A 20,884-nucleotide genomic window follows, 5' to 3' on the forward strand; every position below is an offset into this window, starting at 1 on the left:
GTTCAATTATTGATGTGACATATATTATATTATTATTTTAACTGACATAACATATATCATAATAACATAACACATATCACATCATTACTTTTGATGATATATCATTTATCATATTAATAATTAAATACATGTGAAAATGACACATTAGTAATATATATTTTTTTTATAAAAATGAAATATTTATAAATAAAATACTCTAAAAAGAATAAGAGTAAAATAACTATTTATGCATACGTTGAAAGCAAGTCTTCCATTTCTATAATTTTACCTATTTGAATATTTTAGATTCGCATGACCCTATTTGAATACAATATCCAATGATAAAATTACATATGAATGAGAGGGGACATGTCGACCCTTTTCAATATTTTTATCTAATAATAGTTTTGATTTATGTTTAAATATTTGTTAAATTAAAGCTTATCTTTTAAATTTTAAGATTAAATACTAGTTAGATCATTATATGAATGTAAATGAATCTGACTTAAACAAATAAAGTAATGCTTATTTGTTTATTTTTTATAGTGTTTATGTTCAGTTCGTGTTTATGTTCGTTTAATTTTTTAATATCATTTTTGTGTTCATTTGTTTATTTTTAGAGGTGTAATCAGTTAATTTAGCGTTGTCAGACATGCTCATCTGACGTTCATGAACATATTCGTTTAGCTTTTGTTAAAATGATCATTTATATGGTCAGAAAATGATGAAATTAAACCATTAACCCTTAAGTTTCTTAAATTTTCCAGTTTGAACTCTAAAGTTAATCTTATATTCAATTTAGTCCTTACATTCATCAATATTTAAAATATAAAAGAATAAAAGGGAAATGAGAACCGGGTAAACGAACTTATACAATATGAGTCAACAAGTGAGCTTATAAACAAGTTGTTAAATGAGCTTGTTTGTAAACATAAAAAACCACTTACACTTTTGTCTGTGATCATTCGTTTATTAATTGAACATAAAAGTTATGTTCATATTCGTTTATTTAGTTTAATAAACGAATATAAACAAACATTATACGAACATATTACAAACTGTTCATCGAACACTTTATTCATTTATACCCCTAAATCTTTATTAACTTTGAAGTTAGACAACTCTATTCCTCTTACTCATTTTAGTTTTATCCCTGATAATACCTTATGTTAATGGCTTGATTTCATGAATCCGTATAACTCTTAACTTATGACATTTAATAAATTTCTCTAAAGCCCACTAGAGCTCTCAACTAAACCACACATTATTATTCAATACAACTAAAATGTGAAGTATTATCAATTTGTAGCATTTAAGTTCAAAATCGAAAATTATGTATACCTAAATTACAACTTGAATATTATCAGGTAAACTACAACCATGATCACATAACTATAGGTATATTCTATTTTGACCACTGATCTTTTAATTTAGTCAATCAAATCACTTAACTATTTCAATGATGTCAATCAATCCATCTGCCGTTAACATTTGATGGAATAGCTAATGTGATAGTTAAAAAGGTTTAATATAATGATATATTTAGTCCTCATTAGTTACATATTCTATCAAATTAGTCTTAATTTTAAATTAATTCAATAGATTTAATCATCCAATTAGATAGTGACACATTTCACGACTTAGTTGGAAGATCTTTTTATTAATTTTAATTTAATAAATTTTCCCTCCAATCAAATGATGATATGTGTTGTAATCTAAATAAAGAAAAATAAATTAAAATAAGAAGTGATTAAGGGGAATCAAACTTGAACCTTAAAGAGAAGATCTACGCACTTGTACCACTTAGCCAACTCTTATATTTAGAGCATGGTTAGAGCATATACTATATATTTCATAGTATAGGTAATGCCAGAAAAATGGAAATAAAACTGCTAAAAGGAGAACTTGAACTTAAGACAACTTTGGAGTAAGGAAACACCTAAATCATGGAAACAAATTTAATCATTAGTTTATAATTTAATACATTTCATATATATTTTAAAATATAGTTAATGTACGATTTAAAACAAAAAAATTAATTTTTTATGTTTTTAAATTAAATTTGGTTTTTTTTCCTTTTCATATTTAAAAATATATATTTGATTAACATCATTTAAATAATATAATTGAGAAAATTAAAAGATAGGTGATCAAAATAGAGTTATTCCAATTAAATGGTCATTAGTGTAGTTTACCATAATATTTTTCCTTACAATCCTTAATTAATTTTTAAATTAAAATCACGTCCATATCAATTGTTCTTTTTCTTTTGTGAATTAGGGGTGTTTAATTCCACCTATTTGTTTAACGATTTAAATATAGATTAATCTCGTCAAATCGAATAACATCATAAAAACGAAAAAGCTACTATAAAGTATTTATATATCAATTTTTATTTCTAAATTTGATATATTAAACATAGTATACTGATATAAATTTAATATAATGTATATAAATATTGTCATCACCCGTATATGTTCGACCCAAATTAAACCTTGTTCAGGCCAACCAAGAAGCCCAACAAGCTGAAAACTAGCACCTATCCTATCAAAGCCCATTAAAACTAACACCCACAAGCGGCCTAATCACCTACAACTCAGATCCCCCAACCTTTACCCGGAATTGCCACCCGGCCACCCAACACTCTCTCTCTTCGGCCCAAACACAACTGACCAGCATCCAATAACCTTAACATATCTCCAACATCATCCTTAACCTTATCTCACTTGGAATCAACTCATTTCTTTTATCCCAACAATCTAATCCTAAATGAGTAAGCATATTTTATCGGATTATTAAGATGTTCATCTCTATTTTCTCATATTCAGATTATAAATTTTGGACCTACAATAAGCAATCTAATCCCTAGTGAGACACGATAAGTAATCTAAATGAGCAATCTTCATATTAGTAGGTTGATTGTTACATTCTAAATATTTAGAGGAGTGAATATTGAAGGGTGTCGATAAACAATACAGCGTGCTAAGTCTTTTTGTTCTTTTGTAAGGTTGAATGGTTTATCAGGGAATTAAAGTATTTTGTAATGTGTTTTGTTATCGTCGGTTGCTGTGAGATTTTATCTTTATAGGTGATTATTCTGTAACATTGATCATCATTATGTGCTTTTTCCCCTTTTATTTGAAGAAGTTTTTAATGAGACATAAGGTGATCTTGTAGGTCTATTTTCCTTAAATAAAAAGCATACATTACTAAAAAAAATAACATTTTTATATGAAGTAACACTACATCAGTTATAATTTTGGGAAGTTATGTCCTATATTGAAAGAGGGAAAGACGAAATAGATATAAAAAAGGTGAACTTTGTTTAAAAAAAACACACTTGATATGTGTTAAAGATACATGCTTGTACAAGCGCAAGTCAATCAATGACAATGGTACATTTGTACTATTCCTATTTTCAATCCCTCAATGATGTTAGTGTATGATGTATGGATGTATCTTGTATGCATGTATCTAATACAAGTGTGCATGTGTGAAGTACGTGAGGTAGTTAGAGTTGTTTGGATTTAACAAACTCTCTCTCCTTTAACGTATTTTCCCGCAGTTTATATTTCATTCTCTTCTTTGTGTATAAATGAGGCTTGAGCTGTTACTGTAAATACATGGATTTACAAATGAATGAAAGAATGCATACTTGGTTTCTTTTTCATTGGTTACTGAGTTATTTTGATACTTTAACATGGTATCAGTCACTAGGATTGGGAACTTAATCTTTTCTAGTCTACTGCTGCATGTGGTTGTGTACGATGGAGATTTCCTCAGTTCAGCATATTCCCAAACAAGATGTGGTCAAGCTTTCTGAGAATACCTATTTACTATGGAAGCATCATGTATCTCTCATTATTGATGGTTATGGCTTGCTTCGGTTCATTTCGGATAAAGGTGGGCCTCCTGTGGCGGTTACAACGACAGAGTCTGATCATGTTGAGGACAATCAGACGTTCAACCTTTATCAGCAACAAAATAAGTTGTTAGCATCATGGTTGCTTACTATTGTCAGCACTAAAGTCTTACCGAATCTTACCGAACTCACTTCTGATAATTCTATTTGGACTACTATTTCACGATTGTTTGGTGCTCGATCAAGTGCCAAGGTGTCGTGTCTTCGACATAGTCTTCACTCTCAACGCAAAGATGGTCAGATGGTTAATGAATTTCTTGCCAAGATCAAGTCCATATGTGATATGTTATGTGCTACAAGCAGTCTGATCACTGAACATGAGAAAGTCAGTGTAATCCTTGCCAGTCTATCCATGGAATTTGAATCTGTTATTGCAATTGCTTCTCGAGATTGTTTGTACTTAGATATGCTCACTGAAATGTTGTTTGATTGTGAATCACGACATACGACGTTTCTCACTGAAGGAATTTCAACCAACTTGGTTTCTAGGTCTACAAGTGATACTAAGGTGAATGAATCTGAGCTTTCTGAGACCATTGTTACTACAAAGCAAGATGGTGCTATGCGAGGTCAACCTAGTGATAGTTATCGTGGGCATGGTCGAGGTCGGTTTGAGAATTCAAATCGTCTTAAATGTCAGCTCTGTGGCAAATATGGTCATAAGGTGCAAAAATGCTATCATCGATTTGATAGGAATTTTACAGGTGTTTTCATTGACAATCGAAGCAGTGAAGAGTGGAGTACATCTCATGTTTCTACAGGAAACCGACAGTTACCTTCAAATGCTCATGCATTCACGCATGCAATGAGTGGTCCTTTTCCCTCGACGAGTGCATCTTTTTCTTCTCCTCATGGATTCTATTATTTTAATCCTCATTTTATGATGCTTAGTCCAGTATCTTTTTATCAGGGGGTTCCATGGTACTATCCAATGCAAGCATATGGTGGTTTAGATTCAGTTAAAAGTTCACAAGGATTTGTGAATCCTTCAACTGCCTTTGTCTCCATTAATCATTCGACTCGACCTGTTGTGTCAACTGGTAGTACTGATCCAGTATGGTATCTATATGCGGGGGCAACATACTGATCCACTAGAATTATCCTTGTTAAATTTCTCAAGAATCTTGTCCACATAGCGTGACTGAGTTAGTTTAAGGTCTTCAGCTGATCTTTTAATTTGGATGCCCAAAATTGTATCAACCAATCCCATATCTTTAATGTCAAATCTTAGATTTAACATGTATTTGATACATTTTACCATTTCATTGTTACTTTTAACAATGAGTATGTCACCAACATACAAGCATAAAAATGACATATCTAACGTTTGTAATTTTGTCATCTCAATCAACATGTTAATGTCCAGCTCAGACTGTTGTAATTTTTTAATAAAAATGAAAAAATTGAAACATATGAATAGTTGAATGACCATTTTGTAACTTTTAATAGTTAGGAGACTCAACAAAGCAATATCATATAACTGAGGGACTATTTTGTAACTTTCTATAGTCGGGAGATTCAACAAAGCAGTACCCTATAGCCGGGGGTAATTTGTATACTTTACCTTATAATATTATGTTTAAATGTAAAATACATTGAGTTAATAATAAAAAGGTGATAGAATTCAATGAGTGACATTAGTGATAAAAAGAAGTGTTGTTCTCTTTAGAGATTTCGAGTTCGAATAATTGCGTTTACAGAATGTGTGTTGTCATTAACTTAGAAAGGTTATCTATAAATATTATCTTATAATTACATTAGACTATTTAAAAAATAATAATAATATAATATAATATTTTTAAATTTAAAATACATTAAATTAATGATAAAAATGTGACTTTTATTTGGTGGGATCAACCAGTTAAATTAATTTTGATTCAACATGTATACAAATAGTTGTTATAATCTTTTCTTTGCCAACGTGATTTAATGGGACAAAGCTGAGCCATAACAATTGAGACTGAGACGTGACAATTTGGTATGGAACCGGCAACCCTCAAATGCGGCCCATCTCCCTTACAATGTTCACATCGGATGACTAATTGCAAGCAAGTTGTGTCACGTGTTTCTTATGTTTTTTTTTTTTTGTAAAATGTTTCTTGTGTATTTTGATTGCACCAAAGTCAATTATCTCGTATTAGTTAATGTAAAGGGTTCAAAAATACCCAACTTCTAATATTCGATTCGTTCCGAAAGAAGAAAAAATAGATATTATTTTTTAAAAAAAAAAAAATTGCCATCCGTATATTTGCCATTTGGTCCGCTAATTACAAGGATTTATGGATCTGATTTGAGTTGAAATATTAGCTACAGCCAGATATTTGAAAATTTCAATTCTTATTTTTAATTTAAATTTTATTTGTAAAATAGTAATTATATTAAATTATTTTTATTTAGATATTTAATTTTATATTAATATTAAAATAATGAAATATGTACATGTAATTAATTGATTATTCGATTTGCATACCTGAAATATTAACTACAACCATATATTTATATTCTGTAGTTGCTGGCCGTGACAGAACACAAGAAAGACCAAGTTCCGCCACTGATTATTGATCAAACCTAAAACCTCTAAAATAACAACAATATATCTAACAATTAGAATAGCTGGCTTCGTGCCCAAATATTTGAAAATTCCATTCCTAATTAACACATGTTTTATTTAATCTTTACAAGCCTCAACACAGTGAACGTGGGACGGTACCACATGGAAGATGACGTTTTTTAAGAAAAGAAAAACAAATTGAAAAGGATAAATTACATATTTAGTGCTTAAACTATCATTTTAGTGTATAAAGTATTTAAACTTTTATTTTTTTTAAATCATACCTAAAGTTTAGTTTTTATTTTATTTTATTTTAGTACATCACCGTTGAAAAAGTAACATGCTTAGTACCTAAACTATTAGTTTAGTTCGTTTTAGCAACTAAAGTTTTATTTTTTTTTCAAAAATTAACATTAAATTTTGAATAAGGTACTAAAATGAAAAAAAAAACTAAACTTAGATATGATTTTGAAAAATTAAAAATTTAGATACTAAAATAGACTAAATTAATAGTTTAGGTACTAAATGCATAATTTACCCTTAAAATGTGAAGTACAAATTTTAAACACACAACACACAAATCTATATTTACATTTTTTAAGTTTCCAAGGATAAGGATGTTGTTTTTATTAGAAATTTTAAATTTAAACTGTTATATTTGTAAAGTGTGTATTTTGTGTGTGCATTGTCAACAATTAATTAAAAATTTTGAATAGATATTGTCTTGTAATTACCTCAAATTATTCAAAAAAATAAATAAAACTACGTTTGGTATTAAAAATGGAATTTTTTTTCTTAAAAACAGAAAATCATTAAGAAAACATGATTTCAAGAAAAAAAAATAAAAATATGTGAAAATTTAAAAAAAATTTAAAAAAAATCATTACTTTTCTAAAAACTGAAAAGGTCGGATACAAAAAGTTTTCAATTTAATAAATTGACCTTAATTCAGATTTATATAAATTCAAGTATAGATACTCATTTGTGTCCGTAATTTTGGCCGAGATTTTATATTTTTAGTTATTTTCTTTAATTTAATTTTATTAGTGTAGAGATTAATATTTATACATACTATATGAGAGGGATTAATATATGTTATATTACGTATACATATTATTATAGGTAAGTTTATATATATATGTCTCGTTGTTTTCTTTAATTTTATTTTATTAGAATAGATATTAATATTTATACATACTATATGAGAGGGATTAATATATGTTATATTACCTACACATATTATTATAGGATCTGATTTTGAACGACATAGTATGCTTCATTGAGACCCATGAGAAACTGAAAAAGCCTTTGTTGTGCTTAATGGAGAGAATTTCTCTGCGAGAATTCACAACCACAAGAAGAAAACAGTACCAAAGCTCCATACTAGTCCCAAAGTTTAAGGCGAGTGAAATAGGCAGATATAGTGGAATCACCTTGCATCAATACGGCTATTTCACGATGGAGAAAAACGTGCGGGATGCATCTACAATATCAAACCTCTCGTTCAAATCTTGCCACACCAAAGCAGCACTAGAGGCGAAAACGATACCAATTGAGAGTTCTTTCCTCACTGTGTTGAAAAGCCAAGATAAAACGATTGCATTACACCTCTAACCTCTCCTACTTCAGATGTAAGATCTTGTCAAAATTCTCCTTCGTGCAATTATCATTGATAAAACCTAATTTGTTTTTGGCAAGCAAGATAATATTTATGGATCTGCTCCAAATGCTATAATATTCGATACTAAGGAGCTGGTGAGAAATAAGAAGACATCCAGGTACATCATAAGCATGTAAAAACAAGGGAGGATTAAAATCGAGCGCTGAAGTTTTCATCACAATCGAGAGAAATGAAAACAAAGACGGAGGAAAAAAGGAAAAACCTAAAACAATTTTGACTTAATCCAAAAATATATGACGCAAGCAAAAATGAAATTCTTTCAAAAAAAAAAGATTTAAAATTAAACATTTTTTCTTTTTAATTTTAAATCTTACATTAAATTCAATTATTTAAAATTATAAAAATTTATTTAGTTTAAATTTATAAAAAATATTTTTATTTTTATATTATAGGCTTTTTCCAGAAATTTTGTTTAAAATATAAAAAAATATCGAATTTGGTTTTAAAAATAAGATAATAAACTTATTCTGATTTGTTTTAAAAATATAAAATATTGATAGTTAAATATCATTTAAATATTTTTATTTCTTTATTTTTATATCACTAATAATATTATGAGATAAATAAATGTTGGTGTAATTATTAAACCAAATGAAGCAATTAGCTCAATGGTTTGGGCACCTCATTTCCATCCCTTAAAGAACCCAAGTTTAACCCCCCCCCCTAATTTCAAGTTATCATTTATTTATTTTCTTTCCAATTAAAGGTGACACATGTTACTCTATGATTAGATAAAAATAAATTTAATTAAATAAATTAAAATTAATAAAAAAAACTTCCTCCAATTAAGTGGTGACACATGACACTACTGACACGTGTCATGACTATCTACTGACTCCTAACCAACATTAATATATTATACAAGTATTGAGGATCAAATGTATAATTATATAAATTTATGTTAATTGTCACATCATCTCATCGTTAGATTTTAATGACATGTGGCTTAAATGATACCACTTAAATAGTTCAATGGTCATACTGTGTTGGGCTTAAATTTAAAAATGGTGATCATTTACCAACCCCATAGTTGGGTGGTTATTTAAGTAATTTACTTATTATAATTTTCAATTTTAACCAATTAGATATATAAAATCTAAAGATTAACCTAGATGGAGTGTATAAATTTAAAGATTAATATGAAAAAAACTCAATAAAACCTATCTAAAATTGTCTTGAGAAAATATCTAAATTCAAAAATCAAATGAAAATTTATCCCGCTTACAAAAATAAACTATGTTGATATTATAAAACATCATTTTGACTCTTCTATCCTTTATGATAAGATATGTTGATATTGTCGCATTGGCGTCCACAAGATACTAAAGTGTATTCATCAACAACCTTCCCTTCCGATTCTATAAATACCCATCACTCTTTCACACTAAAAGATCATCCCTATTTGCAGCACTGAAACTTACCTTTAAGAAACAAAGACAATGGCTTTCAGTAGAAACGCTCTTTCCTTCAACCATCAATTAATTTCCGGTTCCACCACTAAGCATCCCACTGTTGACACGAAAGCAGGCACTACTTCCGTTGTTTCCCTGCCGATGATCCCTCAAACACTGCCCGTTCTGACCATAAACAACCCTCTTTCATCTGTTGGAACCGTTGATAAGAAAGAGGTTGTTAAAAATATTCCTGGGAAATTTGGAAAGTTTGGGGGAAAATATGTGCCCGAGACACTTATAACTTGTTTAGGCAAACTTGAAGCTGAGTTCAACTTGGTTTTGCATGATTCTGGGTTTCAGGTTAATTTATGTTTGATGTTGAATATTTGAATCACAGTAACTGTGATTTAACATGTTTTCAAACTTAAAGATCGTGCATGTTTGTTGCAGGAGGATCTGGCAACAGCATTAAGGGACTACGTCGGAAGAGAGACGCCGTTATACTTTGCTCAGCGGTTGACGGATCACTACAACAAGAACAGCCACGGCGAAGGACCGGAGATTTATCTAAAGAGAGAGGATCTAAACCACGGCGGTGCTCACAAAATAAACAACGCCATAGCGCAGGCGATGATTGCTAAACGGATGGGCCGGAAAACCATAGTGACAGCCACCGGGGCTGGCCAGCATGGAGTTGCGACAGCCGCAGCATGTGCAAAGCTTTCACTAGACTGTACCATCTTCATGGGGGCTACTGATATGGAAAAACAAGCCTCCAATGTCCAATTGATGAAGCTTCTCGGTGCTAGAGTTGAACCTGTTGATCATGGAACATTCAAAGACGCGAGTTCGGAAGCCATTAGAGCGTGGGTTGGGGAACTAGAAACGAGCTATTATCTGACGGGAACGGCTGTAGGGCCTCATCCGTGTCCGAGCATGGTGCGTGAATTTCAATCGGTCATCGGAAAGGAAACGAGAAGGCAGGCCATGGAGAAATGGGGTGGGAAGCCAGATGTGCTGGTGGCTTGCATAGGGAGTGGGTCCAATGCTTTAGGTTTATTTCATGAGTTCATAAAGGACGAAGATGTAAGGTTGATAGGGGTGGAGGCCGGTGGGTTTGGGCTAGATAGTGGCAAACATGCTGCGACTTTAGCAAGGGGAGATGTGGGGGTGTATCATGGAGCTATGAGTTATCTTTTACAAGATGATGAAGGACAAATTCTGGGTCCCCATTCCATTGGTGTAGGGTACGTCCTTTACTTCCATGTGAAATATATATTGTTCCATTTTCAGAATCAAAACACCAAATTTAATGCCAAATTAACTGATGCAAATGACGAGCAGGCTGGAGTATCCAGGGGTTGGACCGGAGGTGAGCTTTTTAAAAGAAACTGGTCGAGCCGAGTTTCATACTGCCACCGACAAAGAAGCTGTCGACGGTAAGCTGCCACAAAGTGTTTTCTTCTTGTTGTTGTTTAAAATTGAAGGATAATTAAGAAGAGATGAATATGTGCAGCATATCGACGGCTATGCCGATTGGAAGGAATATTCCCGGCGCTAGAGGCGTCACATGCATTGGCTTTCCTAGAGAAACTATGCCCTACTCTTCCACATGGGACCAAGGTTGTCGTTAATATCAGCGGCCGTGGAGATAAAGACGCTGCCATCGTCTCCCAATACTAACCACATCCAAGATTAACACTATATATAATTTTGTGTCATTAATAAATTAAATGATTATATATCATTTTTAAAAACTACTTTTGTTCTAGCCAAGAGACCTAGGTTCAAACCTCTCCAAATGTAAATTCTCGTTGATTTATTTTCTATCCAATCAAGAGGTGGCATGCATCATTGTTATACCAATTTTGTTAACTGCCTCATAAGCATTATCGTTAAATGTTAACAGCATGTAGCTATATTAAAACCAATTAAATAATTAAGTGATTTAATTTTGAAAATGGTCATAACTCCAAGCCTATAATTGGGTGGTCATTCGTATAATTTACCCTTATAAAATTATAAAAAGAAATAAATAATAAATTTAAACATAATTTATCATTTCTTATGAAAAGGACTTAAGGACCACTTCTAGATGTAGCAATATTAGTGGATAGGATTTCAAAGGAGAAGCAAAGAGCAATGAGAAAGCCTCAACATAAATGTGCAGACAAGGATGGGCGCAGTTTGGCCTAGGAGAGGGGAAATGCCCCCATAATTTTGGAAAATTTATTTTTAACCCCTCAAAATTAAAATAAAAAACTTAATTAATCCCTCCCAAAATTTTATAAATTCTTAATTTTTTTAATACTTTAACTATTCCCACCAAAAGTTTTAAAAATCTCATTGTTGCTCTTAACTTTTTTTTAGAAAAAAATTCCTTTAATTCCTTAAATTTGTTTAAAAACTTTTATTAGGCCTTATCCACTTCTAAAATTTTTAATTTAGCCCCTTAAAGTGGTAATATAAAGAAGTAATATAATCCTTTGTAATCGTAGGAAAAATGTAGATGTGTACGACTGTTGAGAAATATAGCTAGTTATAAATACAGTAAAACCTCTGAAAATTAATCATGTCGGGACCACATAATTTTATTAATTCAAAGAGTTATTAATTAATTGAGAAATTAATAATTTATTAATTTAAATAGATTTTTTATGATCAAGTGAACCTACATTATTCTTCACGAATAAAACGTATAAATTATATTGACTAATTGAATGATGTTTATGTACAATGTGACTAATTAAATTTTAAGAACGCAACATCAAAATTTTTGGATGCAGTAAGGAAAGTTAGAGATGAAATACAATTTGATTTAGATTTTAAGAAGAAGCAAACAACAATATAATCATAATTTATTAAGTTGTCCTAGTTATATTGGTAATTTTACAGACTTATTCATTTGTACTATCGAAGAAATTTAATATTCAGAAAAATTATTATCTTATTAATTTATTAAAATTATTAATTTATGATAAAAATCATTATTTTAAAAATATTATTAATTTATCGAGTATTAAGTATACTCGTTATTTTATGACTGCTGTCATTCTTTTAGGAATTACCAACCTTTTTACTATTCTGTCCCCTCTATTTTACTTGTAAATAGTGACCTTTATAATATCGTTTGATATACTAAAAATAATCTGCCTTCCATATTTCTCTCCTTTGCTTTTTGATATTTTCCTTTTCCTCTTCTAAAAAAGACCAGCTTCTTGACATGGATCGCATGTGCTTTACCAATGATTTTTCTATTCTAGCTAAAGAGTTAGGTTTAACAATGATTTTTCTATGTGTCACCGTCTAATTGGTTGAATGACATTAAAGTTAGGATCAAATTGATCGAATGTATAAATATTTACTAACAAATGTATAATTATACCAATCTTGTTAACTTCCATGTCATTGCTACGTTAAATATTAACGACAAGTGGTTTGATTGACATCTTTTAAATAGTTTAGTGATCTGATTGACAAAATTGAAAAATCGATGATAAAAGTGACAGGGCTAAATAGTTTGGTGGTTTGATTGACAAAATTAAAAAAATCGATGATAAAAGGGCTAAATAGTTTAGTGGTCAATGATATAGTTACCCATAAAATAATAAATGTAAATATATTCATTTATAAAGAGAGATTAGAAACAAATTACTTCACGTTAGTGTAGATAGTTTTTTAATAGTTCGCGAGTGATTATAAGGTGTTATCTGCTCAAAAAAATTTTAATCAATTGACAATATATACACCTTACAGACGCAATTGGTCAAACTCGGAATTTTAAAGAGAATAACATTTTCTTTTATCATTGGGATCATTCGATAGATTTTGATGTAAGATAACTTCGCTTAGAAGCAAAGTACACTTTTCGATTAATAAACTAATGTATCAACTAATTAAAATGGCATAATCGAATAATGAATGAAACAATAACATAGAGTTTTCAGCAACCGGTGGTATTAGAAATAGTCGGAGTCAATTTTCACAGGAAGTGAAACAGTAGAGAAAATAACCATGATGGAAGGATCTTGAAAATACAAAATTTTCACTTTTACAAAACTAAAAGGCTAGGACGAAGAACATCAATATATTTTACAAAAGAATCATAGTTTTATCTTGTTGTATTGGTATCTCCAATTTCAACTTCTAACTTTCTTACAAGTTATTATTCTTAATTAATAAAAATATATTTTAAAAAATTAAAACTAACGTGGACAAAATAAATCATTTAAAGATTAATTTGGGAAAAAAAACTCGATGATTGATATGAATAGAGACAAACCCTTTTATATATAAAGCTAATGTATGTATGTATGTATGTATGTATGTATGTAGAAAGGGGGGACGAAAAGTATTTTTGTTGTTAATGTAGGGCATTGTTCCTTGTTTCATATGTTTTCCTCATAAGGATGCTGTCTTGAGATCATCAATGATTCAATTGAAAAATATTTATATGGTTTTGGTAGGACACCGAATATCAGGATTATGGCCTTCAATGAATATGTCTACCCAATTTGATAGTCGCACAAATCGACTTTGATATTCTAATATTGTCCAGTTCTCCATTAAAATTTTCATGTTTAGATGACCCAAAGTGAATAACAATGTCACTTTTATATTAGGAACGCACTAGCATGATTCAAATCAATCGTACCACGTATTCGCATGAATCGAAGCTATTTTCACTTTAAATTCTTCCAAGGATATTTTTTGTGGGTTATATTTTATTGTTTACCAAGTATGATCATCGGACATTACATATTTATAGAGTTCATAATACTTTATCATCGAGGATTAATATTCTTAAATAACACAAAGTAAGGAAAATAAATATTTTAATATAAATTTATAAGATTAAAAAATCAATTGTTTTAAATAATAAACCCATAAACACAAGAATGCAATCTAAATGATAAATTCTTAAATTAAGAATCCTAACAAGTTGCAGGAGGAATATTGTGAGCTTAACACACATTATTATTGTTATTATTATTTTGATTAAAGCTTAACACACATTAAGATGTCAGGGAGGTATTTTGGAGTACTTAAGGTAGCGAGGAATTTAAAACAAAGGGATTGGAAGAATCTTGATGAATTAGTTGGTTATGTGATAGTCTAATCTAAACTTAATTTGTAACAATTTAATTTAAGAATAATTTGCCGACAAATATTTTAAAATATTATTTTATCCAACCTAAAATGCTATGCAAATGATTAATTTTGATTACAACCAAGAATATTACATTATGACATATTTTAACCCGTAATATCCTTTAAAAAGTTACGCTTTTGATATTTTTTTTTCTATTTGTTCAAACCTTTGTATTTTACGATCATTTTAGCGCGTTGTAGCCTGACGTGAATAAATCGGTTTGTTCAAACATAAAATGCAAACCATAAAAAGAACAAAACAAGGCCAATTTTTTAATTGAGGCCCACTAGAAACATGAACTGATATAAATGAAGATAATTTCAACAATTCAATATCCATTATTTTGGAAACAAAACTAACCAAATCCCACAACCAAAAGGAGTCTAATCAGTCGGTGTTCTGTCGCTGATTCAATCAAAAGAGCCTTTCTAACAGCATCAGCAATTGAAGCTTTCCATGTGACCCTGCAGAATATCAAAATACAGGAAAAAAGAACAAAGAAAACTCGGACGCATAAGTTAAATATCGTGAATTCGTTCGCAGCAAGTTCGGGAACTACATACAGGGGTCGAAACTCGAAATGGCACAGTAAACAAACAAAGCAATACTTCCCCATACAACATTTTCAAGATGCTAGCTGTGACTACTGTCGTCAAGACGATAAGAGAAACAAGGAGAGTGCAACAAAACTAAGGCTCCGATCGAATCTGTAACCCTTTTGCTGCAAGATAATGTGCATAGTACAAGATCAACTATACATGTACATGGTTTTGGCACGTAGCCAAGCTGCTGCAACCACCAGAACTAACATAAAACTTAGAAAGAGCATACCACTAAGGTGAAACTCAAACGAAGTGACATAAAAGCTTAGACGCCGATCTAATAAGATTAAGTCCGCAATCTTTTTCTTTGACTACTGTCCTCAGAATCTCCCTGCAAGTAACGAGAAGAAAAATATAAGACAGAACAAAATATATATATTTGCAGAACCAGTCTTGCACGACACCCCCTCAGCATTTAAAAAAGCAAGGAAATAAGAATCATCAAAACATGTCTATAGTTGCAGGAAACCAGAAACACTCCAAAGCAGTTATAATCTTGGTAAATTTCTGTATTCCTGAAAACAAACAAGCCAGATGAAACTTATCTCCCATAATTTAATGCCAAAATATATAAATGAGAAGAGCATATCATCCAACTTCACTTCTAAAAATTATCAGTATTCAATTCCACAACATATTTTCTTTCCATGATCTACACAAAAATCGCATTTCAGCTTCAACTAGAAATGGAATTGAATATGATGAAATAACAGAAATAGTCTAATAAAAGATGATATTGGCAACAAGGAAAACTAATATGGCAATGCAATTTAGAGGTAAAAATAAAAATACATACCCCATCATACCCTACAAGATCTTCAGGGGGAGCCACACTAGTTTCTGACCTGCATTTAGCATGCACTATGGGACCTAACTGTGACCTATCAATGCCTTCAATTGATCCATTGGGTGCATTCATGTAGACAGCCCCCCTATACATCCACTCCTCTGTTTCATCACTATAAAAATCATCAAAAGGCTCACCACATAATGCACATGTACTCTGATCTTCATCAGCAGGAACTGCCAATTCTTCGTCATCCTTCTTTTCTACTATGTCCTCGGCGGGTAAAAACCCAGGAACTGTACCAGTTCCCAAAGTGTCCGCACCACTAAGCCACATGTTTGCACTCACAAACCACCTCCGGGAATGTTTCTGCTTATGGTTCTTAGACATCCGATTTCTTGTTACATGCCAATCCATATGACTACTATGTTCCTCTTGGGACTTGAACCGAAGGCCACATGTTGTGCACTGCCTTGGAAGATCAGCATATAAAGCACTTATAGCAGATTCATGTCGCATCTTGTGGAGTTCTGCATCAAACTCAAGTCCCAAAGAATCCTACAAAATAAGTTGCTTCATTGAGATACAATCTCATTGAAATACAATCCCACAGAAGAACCTCATCTAAATATATACCTGTATAGGAGTTGATTTCGCCAATGAAATCAAACCTTGAGCCATGAGGGAACCAATCAAACCAGAAAATGCACCACCCTGAGGTTGGTTAGGAAGCAGTGGACCTGCATTTTGGCTGGCAGGCATCATTTGAGAAGCTGGAGGACCAGGAGGGTGAGATGGCATGGCTCCCCCCCGGAAATGTAATGAGCCAGTGGGCATATTTGGGATCAATAAAGGAGGCCGTCCAACAGGTATTGGGTTAGATGGGACCATACCACCATGCATTTGAGGAGCATATCCATGATTCAAGGATGGTGCCAATAATCGAGGTGGGAAAGGTCCAGGTGCTGATGAAAGGAAACCATCACGAACCTCATGAGGAAAGTGTGGCTGCAAAGAAGTTCCATGCAACGAGTTCCGCATCCGCTGTTGCAATGCAGGACGTTGTCCAGGCAATTGTGGCGCCGCTGTCAAGCTCTGATCCTTGCTTTCAAAACTATCAAACTGTTCAGGCATATATGGATATTTTTTTTGACCTGGATTCATGACAGGATTCAGTGAATCAAAGTGATTCCTACCATGCTGCTGCAGTGAATAGTTAGAGCGCACGGTTGGTGGTTGAGATTTATTAACATTTACTGGAGGCCATACCCCAGTTGTAGTTGGTAAAATGGCTGGCTGGGCTCCAACAGTAACAGCGTCAAGGCTAGAAGAAGCAGATCTTGGCACAAAAGCTGGAGGCTTTACAAATTGTGAACCACCCTCAGGTAATTTCTCAATAGGAGAGACAATTTTGTCATCATCTAAGGAGGATATACCACTAGCTGAAAAGGGTATTTGGAAATCCCTTCCTCTTCCTTTGGCATGAAGGTGATGTGATGACTGGGGAAAAGGGTACGAAGAACTCCAAGCATCCTGAGGATAACAAGAACGTTGAGTCTGATTTAATCCACGACCAGACTGCAGAAAACATATTAAAACGTGTAAATGTAAGAAAGAATATAACCAACAACTACACAAGTGTCAAATACATAAGAAAGACACCACAATCTATAAATTTATAAAAGGAAATGGTTTCCAGAAATCCAGAATGGACAGAACAACAGAAATGAAAAGCATGGAAAGCTGAACAGGCTGCACCAGGACACAAATCCTCTTGATTTGCGTCACCTACAAAAAACTAATTTAGAGGTAGGTGATAGAAAATATCAACTGATGAAAACTAGAAATAGCCACCAGTCTACATTAGTAGAAAAAAGAGAGGGAGTGGAAGCAAGCTTTTCCAAGTACATATATCTTCAGTTGTATTAAAATTTAAAAACAAGGATGCCTGAACAACAAAGGAAACAGATAAAAGTTGAACATGCATACACTCAAGGAAGGAACAACATCTTCAGGAATTGCTGAAGAATCATCAACAAGGGTGTGACTGCTCCTAGATTCTAATCCGGCAGGTCTTGCTCGAATACTTCCAAAAGTTGGAACAGATGACACTGAAAATTCATTGTTCCTTCGATCTGCTAATGTTGGGCTCATATCTTCCCAATCAAACTCTTCTTCTTCAGTATTCTGCCATGATCTTGGAGCCACCTTATTGCCCAATCCATTTGCATCCAGCCGTTCAACCTGTACAGCCTTGCTGTTAGACATTCCTTGTCCTCTATCATTACCATATGCATCTATTAAAGCCCTGAGTGTTTGACGCTCATTTCCATTATTAAGCTTGTATGAATTCAAAGAACTTTCGGAAGAATTATGGTAATCGCCTCGAAAGTTCTTCTTCTGCCATTCCCTTGTTTCCTCGTCTCTAACGGTCCCTCTTCCACGTCCAAAATCAAAGCCAGGTCGAGATGGAGAGGCTATCTCAGAAAACCTTCTGGGAGAATCATCTGATGGCAGATCATCAACTTCTGATGATAAAAGTCTATCAGATTCAATCGTTGATTGTGACAAGGGTCCTGAAACTTTGGAAACTGAAAAATGTTGTGGCTTGTTTGCCCCAATTGTAACAGAAGTACGCCCAACATTTCCAGTTGAGCTCAATCTTTGCACACCAACATGTGAGGATGGAAACGGAGTATGATCAAAATCAAATTCATCGTATCCAATGGTTTGTTTTTGAGCATACAATTTTTGACCAGCAGACATGCCTCTTACATGCTGAGTATTCTGCAATGATTAAGAACATTTCACACTTCAGATGCTATTCTGTGCAAAGCAAGCAAGCCATAATATAGATGCATATACAATGAAAGGGAAAACATATGATTTAAAAAGATTTCCCAATATGTTTATCAGTCGAAGCTAACCATCTTAATCAACAGCAAAAAGGCAAAAGATTTGTGTCAAAATAAAGTCATTCTAAACAAAATTTAACAAGAAAAAGAAGCACAAAGCTCAACACAAAATTGGAAAGGAATAGGAGGGAAAAGGAAATTTAATCACCAAAACCATAAAAGCACAGTTGAAAAGACAACAAACACCGCATTCCCTCAAAACAGAATAGTAAGTTAATAGCCCAGTTGTTCCAATAGAATTGGATTTTAGATTTGCAAGTTTCTTAAAGTAATTGCACTTATAGATTGTTCTTCTCTTTAAGTTCTAGAACTAAAAAACCTGGTATCATGCTGCTCACTCAATGAACAGAAGATAAAACAAGCCATATTTTCACTTGCTGCAGGCCCATGTTAAGCTCTCATCTCATAACAATGTTCCAACTAATTCTCAGCAAATAACTTAACACAACAAAATCTTAACATATCAAGTGTCCTTAACATCCTGACAACTCTACCCTCATTCCAGCCTATCCCAAGTGATCAATATCAAATTCAGATTTAAGTTATCACTTTCCTCAAGTACCAAAAGAAATTATGTCAATAGGATCTATAACTGCTAGCAGCATCTAATTCAAAGAAATTTTCAAAAGAAAACATGATTTGCAGTTATATCCTAAACAGTGCATGTGCATACAACTACAGAATAGAGCAATGTGCAAGCTAATAAAACAGAGGATACAAATAACAGAGTTTAGCATCGCTTACAATATCTGCACCTGACTGCTGTTCAAACTGCCGCAAGTACTTAGGATTAACATGTATGCCATGTATTGGACGAGGAGATTTGGAAGACTGCAAGGAAGTTACAGTAGATGATTGCTGGTTTGCCGATTGAGAAAATTGCAACTCCATCCCGATTTTACCAAGGACATAAGGCGGAAACACTGTAGACCAAGTGCCAAATAAATGCCGCATTGCAGGATGCAAGTTAGGATTAACTTGCCTGTATGCCTCACAAAAAACCTAAAGAAATGAAAACCAAAATAATTAACCAAATAAAGATAATGAATATCAAGCTAATAGTAATGAAGTTCATCAAAAATATTGCCATAGACTCACCTCTGGCAAAAGGGAAGAGAAATGCCTAACGTAGTCTCGGCCAATGTTTTTCACAATGCTATCTAATAGATATAAAGAAGGAAGTTTCTGCTCTACTGGAACCTGAAAGCAATGCATTTCAAATTAATTATGTTCAAATGACTTGGCAATTGCAACGGAAAACCTAGTTTTTAACAAACCTCAATTATCCGTGCGCAAATAGCATCGGCAATGCCTTCCCCGTGCTCTCGCTGTTCACCGGCAATGATCGTAAGATCATTAATTATCGGCTTCGAATTAAAAGTTAGTTCCGATAACAAAATCTCGTAAAGCTGAACAATATCCTTCGTAGTTAGCGTTTCCCCCACATCTTCATCTGCAACACCGCCGTAAACCCTGAGTTCATCTTCCCGTTGCTTTAATAAAGCTTTAAACCGTTCCGATATGGAGGGCAGTTGCTTTTGCGCTAGTTCATTGGATACGGCCATGCTGTTATTGCTACTGTGGCTATTGGTTGAGGTGAGGGAATTGAGAAATTTCTAGGTTTTTTCAGGTAAGTGCGATGTTTCTCTGATTCCATACATGTATCAGAGAAAGAGCCGAAATGGTCAAGTATTAGGGGTTGCGGCCCATCGTGAATCGATGAGGATTAAATTAGGGTTTTTATTGCCAGCATCGAAATAGAAACAGAAGCTGTTCTAGTGTGCTACAAATATGAGTCTGGTACTCTTCGTTTTCCCTCTTTTCCTTTTTGCCCCCCTAATACGAGAGAAGATAGTAATAATTTAATAATAATAAGGGTAAACTACGCAAATAATCATTTG

The 20,884-nt window shown here is 32.7% G+C and overlaps 2 protein-coding genes across 5 annotated transcripts; one reads left to right on the forward strand and one right to left on the reverse strand.

Annotated features, from left to right (window-relative positions):
- Positions 1–74: 74 nt before the first annotated feature.
- Positions 75–20,787, reverse strand: LOC120189445 (polyadenylation and cleavage factor homolog 4-like). 4 transcript variants are annotated; one of them, XR_005522521.1, is made up of 8 exons: positions 20,261–20,787; positions 20,082–20,183; positions 19,728–19,985; positions 18,058–18,855; positions 17,330–17,646; positions 16,705–17,227; positions 15,879–16,626; positions 75–87 (listed from the first exon to the last, which is right to left on the reverse strand). XR_005522521.1 is itself a non-coding variant. In XM_039192734.1 (7 exons), the coding sequence occupies exons 1-7, from the start codon at positions 20,546–20,548 to the stop codon at positions 15,568–15,570; spliced, it is 2,982 nt and encodes a 993-aa protein (XP_039048665.1). In that variant the 5' UTR covers positions 20,549–20,787; the 3' UTR covers positions 15,170–15,567. The 4 variants fall into 4 exon arrangements, 2 of the variants coding, with proteins under 2 accessions (XP_039048665.1, XP_039048672.1); XR_005522519.1 differs by lacking the exon at positions 75–87 and adding exons at positions 15,170–15,400; positions 15,511–15,612 and having other exon boundaries at positions 16,078–16,626; positions 16,705–17,646; XM_039192734.1 differs by lacking the exon at positions 75–87 and adding an exon at positions 15,170–15,612 and having other exon boundaries at positions 16,078–16,626; positions 16,705–17,646.
- Positions 9,537–11,242, forward strand: LOC120189468 (tryptophan synthase beta chain 1-like). The gene is made up of 4 exons (XM_039192750.1): positions 9,537–9,887; positions 9,978–10,774; positions 10,872–10,966; positions 11,044–11,242. The coding sequence occupies exons 1-4, from the start codon at positions 9,573–9,575 to the stop codon at positions 11,208–11,210; spliced, it is 1,374 nt and encodes a 457-aa protein (XP_039048681.1). The 5' UTR covers positions 9,537–9,572; the 3' UTR covers positions 11,211–11,242.
- Positions 20,788–20,884: the final 97 nt, after the last annotated feature.

This window comes from Hibiscus syriacus, unplaced genomic scaffold (assembly GCF_006381635.1).
Source record: "Hibiscus syriacus cultivar Baekdansim isolate YM2019G1 unplaced genomic scaffold, ASM638163v2 tig00004072_pilon, whole genome shotgun sequence".
Taxonomy (NCBI): domain Eukaryota; kingdom Viridiplantae; phylum Streptophyta; class Magnoliopsida; order Malvales; family Malvaceae; genus Hibiscus; species Hibiscus syriacus.